We start from the raw sequence: 9,057 nt of genomic DNA, 5'->3' as shown, positions 1-9,057 counted from the left end.
GTCAATAAACAAAGAAATGAGGTTATGGTTTTTTAATTTTCCCTATTACTGAATTTTCTGTATTGTCTCAAGTACGTTTAACCCAAGAGGAAAATAATGAAAAATGCTTAATTTGTCGTTATTCACAGCAAAAAATCTCATTTTTTTCCCTCATCTATCCCGCAATGCCCAAATCCTTCGATCTTTTACCCAAAATGCAGGTAAACACTACGATATTATTGTCGCAGGAGGTGGAATGGTTGGGACTACTTTGGCCTGCACTTTAGGTAACACTTAAATAGGTGTAATGTATAATATTTGAATATATTTATCGAGATCGGTTTGTGGATAAGTTTCTTAAGTTTTGTCTCACTTAAAGGCTATTATCAATGAGTTTTTCATTTATTGATGAACCTATGCTGTACAACACTCAAGTATATGTCAGAAGTAAATAAAAATCGGGTCGTTATGGGCATTTTTAGGCAAAAACCCCAAACTGAGCAACAAGAAGATCCTTTTGCTTGAAGCGAGCAAAAGCAAACCATGGAATTCACCTGAAGAATACAGCAACAGAGTTGTGTCAATCAACCCTGGTACTCAAAACCTTCTGAATCAAATCGGAGCTTGGAATTTTATAGAGAAGAATAGATTCGCTACTGTCAAAAGGCTACAGGTCAGATTACGAAAAAAATTTAATTTGTAATCCATGAACATCAAATATAGGTATGGGACGCACTATCTGACACGTCAATTACTTTCGGAAAACCTGAGCATACTGAGACAGTGTCTTATGTTGTGGAAAATGATTTACTGTTGGCGGCAGTGGGGGAAGAAGCCAAGAAATGTGAAAATCTTCAGATCAGATTTGAGGCCAAAGTCAAAGACTACATACTACCTCAACACAATGAGACAGTTTGTCGAGTGAGTTTAGACAATGGCGAGAGTTTTAGCTGCGATTTGTTGGTAAGAAATCAATCTAGTTGTTCTAAGTATTAGGGCATTATGATTTAAAAAGAAATTAATTGGCTTATAAATGTATGAGAAATTCCATAAAATTATCAGTTCGAAGAAAATTAATTTCAGAACATTAGCATTTTCAAAAATATTTAGTGACAATAAATGTAACCTTACTACGCCTCTGTTTCTTGACCAATCAAGTTACTGTTTTGTTTGCTTAATGCAGTAAATTAGTTATTATTTCCCCAGAAATTTATTGACCTAGAAAATCTGTTTGAAAGATGATAGTTTTTGAAAATGTATTTTTTTACAATATTTTTACGTGGGTCTTGTAGCGGCAGTAAATGAGACTTCATTGTACCTCTGTTCCTTGATCAATCAAGTTATAATTTTGTGAGTTTATGTGCAATAAATAGGTGATTATTTCTCAGTAATTCGTCAGCATAGAGGATCTGTTTGCGAAGTCACTGATTTTCTAAAAATTCCTTTTTTACAATGCCATTTAAGAGGGTTTTCTAAATTTCAATAAATATGACTTTTATTTATTAATTACTACTTTATTTATTCATAAATAAGCACATGCATATTAGGGTACAAAAGTTTCATTTTTATTGTACTCATGAATGGGAGTGATTGGGTCATTTGCTCATATTTTTTGTTGCCAAATCCTGTTTGATTTTTTCAAATCTCTGCTTGATAATTTTATTAATTTCACTGATAAAATCGTCTTCAATCTGCCCCAATTTTGAGTCCTTTTTGGACAAACCCTCTTTGACATAGCAGCTCCTCTGCCCATAAGTATTCCTATTGAATGATTTGCGTTTGGATTTTGTCTCTTTATTATTAACAGCAACTTGAAAGGCACTTTCAATTAAATTCTTGGGTATTTTACTTTCTCTCGGGTCATTGGGTTTGATATCCAACGTGAAGTCTCTTTGGGTCTTCAAAAGCAGCGCTCTAGAGTGCAAAATTGCCTTTATTTTAGGGGGGACCCATTTCAATAGTTCACTGAACAGCATGTTTTCTAAGTGGGCCATTAATCGCACCTGCCTGACTAATCTGTCTAATCTAGCGCTCTTCTGTAAACCTTGAATATCGTTTACTGCCAAACCCACCATTAAATTAGACAGAACTATGGTGACTAAAGTGACAAACACTAAATAGGCTATGTGGGCTGTATAAGGGTATTTAATGGGGAATACATCTGAGAAGAAGACATCTTCATATTCTAATTCCCCAGACATCATTATGATTACTTTGAAAAAGACCAGGAGCAATTGATTAAATGAGGGGTAGTTCGCAAAGATTACTCCAAAGCAGAGGGTGAACCCAATGATCAGGCACAGGTAGGTCAGCATGAACTTGAAGAAATTGATGGCAACTGTGGTAAACATTTGCACATACACGCCAAAAATAGGGAATCTGGCTACGATCATCAACAACTCTACCCAGGCCAAGAGAATACTAAAAGCCGCTACCACATGTTGCCAATTGTAGAGTTGCTTGGTGATGTTTACACCATACATGGGCCGCACGCAAGTGAACACACTAATGATTATCGCCCATTGTAAGTAATTCTCCCACTCCAAAACGTATGTTCTGCTGCTGTGTAAAATCTGGAACAATTCCTTGATCATCAACAAAATATTGAGCGTCAGTAGTCCGAATCCTAGATTGACATAAACGTCTTCTGCTAGGCAACTAGGGAAGGTCCCCTCGGTGCTGGTGCCATTACGTAATCTCGAAATGGGCAATCTTGGTCTAGCTTTCCGGGCCGAAGGGCAGTCCTGGAGGTATACCCCTTTGATGTAACTGGAAAACAGCAGCACAAACACTGTTTGGTAGAGCAGGCTGAACAGGAAAAAAACTCTGATGATGCGCCATTTGCGCAGCAGAAATGTCTCGCATAGAGGATGCTCCAGCACCTGTTTTTGTCCAACTTCGATGAAATTGGTCAAAAGGGAGGTTTCTTGGCTTCCCATGGTGGGGACGAGGATACGAAAATCCATTTTGAGCTGACAATCCACATCTCCGATATCGTGCGCGTTGAGTCGAATAGCATTATCGAATCTGCATAAAAAGTACTCGTTTGCATTTTGAAGCACGTTCATTTAACGAATATACAAAAAAAATCCGTATTAAGCTAGTCCTGACCTGGAAATATATATAGGAATCACTTCCGGTGTTTTCTTGCTGATGAAGTTCAAGGCAGAAATGCCACCCTTAGTTCTGGCAGTGACGTCACCGCCATTTTGTATCAGAAGAATTACGCAATTGGAGAATTCGTTGAGTGCGGCGGAATGCATCGAAGTGTAGCCGTAAGCGTCGGGTAAATTCGGGTCGGCTCCAAAGCGAAGGAGAGTGCGTACGCATTCACAGGACCGTTGGACGTTGACCGTGGAGCAGTGGAGGGGGGTTCGACCGTCGCAATCGGCCGCGTTCGGGTCGGCGCCTCGGGAAAATGTGGTTGTACGCAAGCGCAAAGTAGTCTTTCCAGCGTAATTTTAGTGTAAAGTATGCCATGTTTCACACTATAATTACGCCGGTTAAATTATACTTTTAGCGCCTGCTTGGGTGATCTGCAGCCATTTTATTTTTTTACCTTTCTGTAACAACAGCTCAGATGTTTCAAGACACTGCGACAACACTGCCAAATGCAGTGGCGTCTGCATTTTCTTATTGGTAGCATTAACAAAAGCTCCAGCTTCAATAAGCAGCTGTACACAAGCAGGGTAACCCTGCTCTGCTGCAAAATGCAGCGGCGTCAGCTTCTCTTCTCCACTCTGCACATTTATAGCTGCACCATAGTGCAGCAGCAACTTTATAGCCTCCACGCTGCCCAGAGCTGCAGCCACGTGAAGGGGAGCTTCACTAAAAACCTAAACATTCTTTTTGAAAAGCGAAAATTCAGTAAAGAATAATTATTTATCACTTAGCTACGGTTTTGCCGCTTGCAACAAATTTGTATAATTCGGAAACAAAGTTCTTGTGTTTCTCTAATAAAAATCACTTTGCCTTCTTAATGCGCCAACAGTAATTTTTTACCTGCGGTGTGTTTGGTATGGCGTTATTTTCCAATAATTCTTTTGCGCAGTCAACTGCCAAATTTTGCACAGCATAGTGCAAGGGGCTGCGCTTCTCGATGCCGACGTTGACGCCCGCGCCATGTTTGATTAGCAATTTAAGACACCCGAGATGTCCCATGCTCGCTGCACAGTGCAGCGGCGTAGCCGCCATTTGCTTGTCCTGCACGTCTGTTTGAGCACCATTTTGAAGCAACAACCAGACGCAGTCGCAATGTCCGGCGTATGACGCCAAATGGAGCGCGGTTCTATGTAACAAAATTGGACGATTTTATTATTGATGAGGGCGCCACGAGACATAAACAAATTGGGTCCAGTCATAAACTTAAATTGTCCTTAATATCGGTTTTATTCTAAAAATTATTTCTCCACAGGTGTTGCAAGGTCCCCTGTGTAAAACTTTGCTGGTGTTATGAAAACATTTTTTTTTATTATTCAGCAGTGACGTAAATTCGGGATTTTTTTACCATGATTATTACCTTCCTTGCTTGTCTTTGGTGTTCAAGGAGACTCCTTCGTTTGTGAGAATTCTCAACACGTTGACCTTTCCCATCCAAGCAGCTAAAAGAAACGCCGTTTCCCTGTTTTTGGTCAAAATGGCACTCATAGCATCTTTGGCAATAAACTCCTTCAGTTCTTCGCCTTGCGGCAAATTCTGCATAAAAATCAAAATTAAAAACCAGTTTTTTAATTTATTTTTTCCTGACCTGAAGGTCGTTTTTCAAAACGTTTGGGTCCCATATTTGGAGCACTGGAATAGCTCTGCTCTGGGGTTCACTTCCGCACTCGGAAGCGGATCCCTCCTCACTGGTGATCTCAAATGAATCTTCAATGTTCACATTCACATCCACCCATTGTAGTTTGGCGTCTTTGTAGGTGAACGGAAGGTCGGAAAATTCACTCCTCTTCATTATCACTTATTCGAAGGCGCATAAAATTGCTCTGGATTACAAACATTTCCAGGTTTTATTGGCTACTTTTAGCCACAAATAAAATAAACGGCTAGTGATATGTCAAAGATTATTATTTTAGAAATTTCCGGACAATGAGTTTTAAAGTTATTAGCTGAGATTTGTTCTATATAGAGTCTATTTTAAGGTTTTTGTTATCGATGGAACTGCTGCTGTTTTAACTGCAGTTCATAGATTCGAGTAAATTGCATTATGTCAGTCAGAACTGTTAAAGTAAATCCTTTCAAGGGTCCGAGTAAACAATCGGCTGGTGTTTTAAAATTAATGTTCTCAGAAGTATTTTGTGGGATTGTTTAAAATAACGAGGAAAATGTTTTAAGAATAATAGCGGGGAAGTTTATTTTTAGTTTTTGGTGATGAAGTGTAGGTTTAACAGATTTTTTCCATACGTAAATACGTAAAAAATATGTGCTACGTTGCTGAGTTTCTGTAAGAGACTTCCTTTAATACTATTCAATTTCATTCAATAATAACAGGACAGCGACGCAGAAAGAAGGAATGAATAAAATAAACACATTTTTTAAGTTTTTCCAAATTCCTGCTAATAACACAGCCAAATTTGACCATATTTGTGCTACGCCACTGATTGTGTATAAAAATACTTTTAACTGTATTCTTCAATTCCGGAAAGCCTCAATTTGATTTAATAATAAGACAGTGATGTAGGAAGAAGCACTGTTGAAATGAAACGCAAATTTAAGAAGTTTTTGCCGATGCCTGTAAAAGTCACGTAAATTTGACAATATTCGTGCTATGCTGTTGATTTTCTGTGAGAGAACATGTTGAATTGTGTGTCTGCTTGCGAGAAAGCATTTACTTACCGAACTATTCTCTAAATTGAAACCGTAAATCTTGCTGGGATCAAATGCAACACATCAAAACTCCTGGATAAGCGCGATCTGCTGCGTCGTCAAAGGCGCAGCAGAGACTAAAGAGGCTCCGCCTCAATTTCTTGGTCTAAAATCTCTATTTATCAAAAATAACTCTTTAGACAAATAAACATCCCGGTTGTCTAACCTTCTGCTCATGTCACGGTAAATGGGTCAGACAGTGTTTGTCCACCAGAGCCATCATCCGCAATTGCATATTATGATCATGTGCGGTGTCCAGATCCACATATGGTTGGCTTTAATCCTTAGATTTATGTAAAAATTTGACTAAATAGATTTAAGAATAATTCTTTTATTCTTTATTTTGTAGTTGGGCTGTGATGGAGTGAAATCTTCGGTCAGGAAGTCAATGGAAGCTGACTACATCTCTTGGAACTATAATCAAATGGGAATCGTTGCAACTTTGAAACTTTGCGAGGTATCTTGGGGCTCTAAACTGTCTCTTACTGTGCCTGCTAATGTAGAATCTTCCAGAAAATCCAGAACGAAATTGCTTGGCAACGCTTCCTGCCTAATGGACCTGTAGCCTTACTTCCTGTGAGGGTTCACCATATATTTCTAATGAAAAATGTAACTTTTTAAATTTTATTTTAGCTCACAGAACAGCTCAGTTCCTTGGTATGGTCAACTACACCTCAAGAGGCCAAGAAGCTTTTATCCCTTCCAGAAGATGAGTTTGTCGATGAGCTCAATAACGCCATTGTGAGACTTTTTTCGGGCTAAAATTCTGCATCCTCTATTGCACAGTTTTAGTGGGGCACGTTCAGCAGGCCCTCGCTGGTGGCGGGAGCCACAAGTGCTTTCGACGCCCTACTGAGTGCTTTTAATTGTTCCTCAGACAAAACGAGACAGTGTCCTCCTAAAATCCAAGCAATACAGGTTAGGAGCAGAGCAGCTTTTCCTTTAGGCTTCGGTCATTCTAGTCAGTATATCAGGAAGGGAGTTGCTTTAGTCGGGTGAGAAATAGATATGAAAATCGGTGGCCAATTTGGGGGAGTATGTGTTTAGTTAAAAAGAATATATACACAAAATAAATAAATAAATATATGTATATACTAACTTATAACTAATTCGAAACGAATCTACATTATGGCAGTTTAAGTCGTATTTCTCACTTGCAGTTCTTTCATCTATACCCTAGCAGTGCAAAAATTAATACATTAATAATAATTCTTTGTATTATACAATGGGTAGAAATAAAAGTTGCGAAAGTGCCGCACGCAAAGTAATTTACAGTTTCAAGTAGTGTGGTTGGTTTTATAAAAAATATCAGATTACTTGAACTTAAAAAAAAATTGCGTTCATTTTTTAGAACACATAAAATAATATGGCACCAACGAAAATATTCCACGATAAAAGAGAGCAAGAAAAACTAGTCAGAAAACATACGAGACTATAGTTTGGATGACAAAGAAAAATCCAATTATGACGTCAGAGAATATTAGAAAAGAAATTTTGATGCCTACAAGACGACGGCTAAATGAGATTCAGTCATTTTCACAAGTTTCACAAAAGAAACCACTTTTAACGAAAAAAAATCGTCAAGTTCGGCTGAAGTTTGCAAGAGATTATCTTGCTTGGGGGATAATTGGAAAAAAATTATGGTCAGATGAACCTAAAATTAACAGAATCGACAGTGATGGTAGAATGTATATAAGATGTCCAAAACGAAAAGAAAATGATCCAAGGTACACAACTGCTACATCAAAATGTGAAGGTGGAAATATTAAGTTGTGGAGTTGCTTTCCTTGTTACGTTGTTGGCCGCCTAGTTAAGATCGAAGCTGTTATGGAACAAGAAAAATACAAAGATATTTTGTAGAATCATATGCTTCCATTCGCCGAAGAAAATTCACCAATTACTTGGATCTGTCAACAGTATAATGCTCCAAAACATACAACCCGTTTAATTAAAAGATCGTTTCAAGGCAAATGCGTGGCAGTTATTGAGTTGTCTTCGTGTAGCCCTGACATGAATCGTATTGAAAATCTTTGGATTGAATTCAAAAGAAGCGTAAATAAAAAACTTAAAGAAATTAAAATAAATCGTTTAATAAAAATGGAGTCATAATACCGAAAAAGTGTCAACACTTAGTTGACTCCATGTTAAGGAGGTACAGAGCTGTAATTGATAACAAAGGTTATTCAACAAAGTATTAGTTAGTTATTTTAATTTTAAGGAATCCTGTTAATTAATAATACATTTTTCTTTATTTTTTACACTGAAAAGATGTAGTTTCTAATTAGTTAATATTTCTGTTTCATCGTTTCTAATTGGTTAATAAATATACATATTGTTGCATCTAGTACACTTCATGTTTTTATAAAACAAACTTTATTTTGTGTTCTTTAGGGATGCAGCCCATAGAATACATCCCTTAGCCGGCCAGGGGGTGAACTTAGGATTCGGTGACATTGCTTGCCTCAATCAGGTTTTAAGCGATGCAGTTTATTCAGGGAGTACCGTAAGTAAGTACCTAACAATTGCAAACATTTTTTAGTCATCATTGTACCTGATATAGTGTCAAATCTTTAGATAAAACACCCAGTATTTTATTACATCTTTATGTAGAACCATTGAAGTAATGGATAATGGATTTCCGGATTCGTTTCAGATGATCTCAACTACCTGAAAACCTATGAGTCCCAACGGCAAAAACACAACGTGCCGACTATGCTGGCCGTCGAGGGGCTACACCGGTTATACAATACAGATTTCATCCCTGTTGTTTTGCTGAGAAGTTTGGGGTTGCAGGCGACTCATGCTTTGGAGTCCTTGAAGGTAGAATAACAGCCCCTTTCCTCACAATGAAAAATGTTTAATAGAGGGTTATGTTGTAAAAAAAAAATAATGTAGTTTTTATAGAGGGGTTTGGTATTGAGGGGGCCTCAAATAACTATAGTTTTGTGTGTATATGAGTTTTTTTTTTCAGAGGGCGATAATAACACAGGCAGCTTCCTAAATGATACAAAAACTGGAAAATTAATTAGTGAAGAAATTATAAGTATTTTTTTAATAAAAAGTACAATTTTTTGTTTTATTTATATTTTACTTCTGCAATTATTTACCAGGTAATTAAATCAGTAAAATTGTTTTATAACAGATATTAAATCAAGGAAATTTTCCCTAAATGAACGAATTTATGTTTTAGAATTTTTTAGTATTGAAATTTCTATG

The 9,057-nt window shown here is 37.4% G+C and overlaps 2 protein-coding genes across 3 annotated transcripts; one reads left to right on the top strand and one right to left on the bottom strand.

The window, feature by feature from the left end:
• Positions 1–12: 12 nt before the first annotated feature.
• LOC136410710 (ubiquinone biosynthesis monooxygenase COQ6, mitochondrial-like) lies at positions 13–8,920 on the top strand. Its single transcript, XM_066393000.1, has 10 exons — positions 13–266; positions 462–652; positions 703–942; positions 6,191–6,298; positions 6,355–6,417; positions 6,475–6,582; positions 6,634–6,836; positions 8,233–8,348; positions 8,495–8,661; positions 8,813–8,920. Exons 1-10 carry the CDS (start codon positions 104–106, stop codon positions 8,840–8,842), a joined length of 1,389 nt encoding a protein of 462 aa, XP_066249097.1. The 5' UTR covers positions 13–103; the 3' UTR covers positions 8,843–8,920.
• Positions 1,521–5,828, bottom strand: pyx (pyrexia). Of its 2 annotated transcripts, XM_066392999.1 has the most exons (7): positions 5,812–5,828; positions 4,727–4,961; positions 4,499–4,674; positions 3,982–4,267; positions 3,539–3,815; positions 3,091–3,388; positions 1,521–3,006 (listed from the first exon to the last, which is right to left on the bottom strand). In XM_066392999.1, the coding sequence occupies exons 2-7, from the start codon at positions 4,928–4,930 to the stop codon at positions 1,575–1,577; spliced, it is 2,673 nt and encodes an 890-aa protein (XP_066249096.1). In that variant the 5' UTR covers positions 4,931–4,961; positions 5,812–5,828; the 3' UTR covers positions 1,521–1,574. The 2 variants fall into 2 exon arrangements, with proteins under 2 accessions (XP_066249096.1, XP_066249095.1); XM_066392998.1 differs by lacking the exon at positions 5,812–5,828 and having other exon boundaries at positions 4,727–5,106.
• Positions 8,921–9,057: the final 137 nt, after the last annotated feature.

The sequence above is a fragment of the Euwallacea similis genome, chromosome 9 (assembly GCF_039881205.1).
Source record: "Euwallacea similis isolate ESF13 chromosome 9, ESF131.1, whole genome shotgun sequence".
NCBI classification, from domain to species: domain Eukaryota; kingdom Metazoa; phylum Arthropoda; class Insecta; order Coleoptera; family Curculionidae; genus Euwallacea; species Euwallacea similis.
This window is presented reverse-complemented; position numbering and strand designations above follow the sequence as displayed.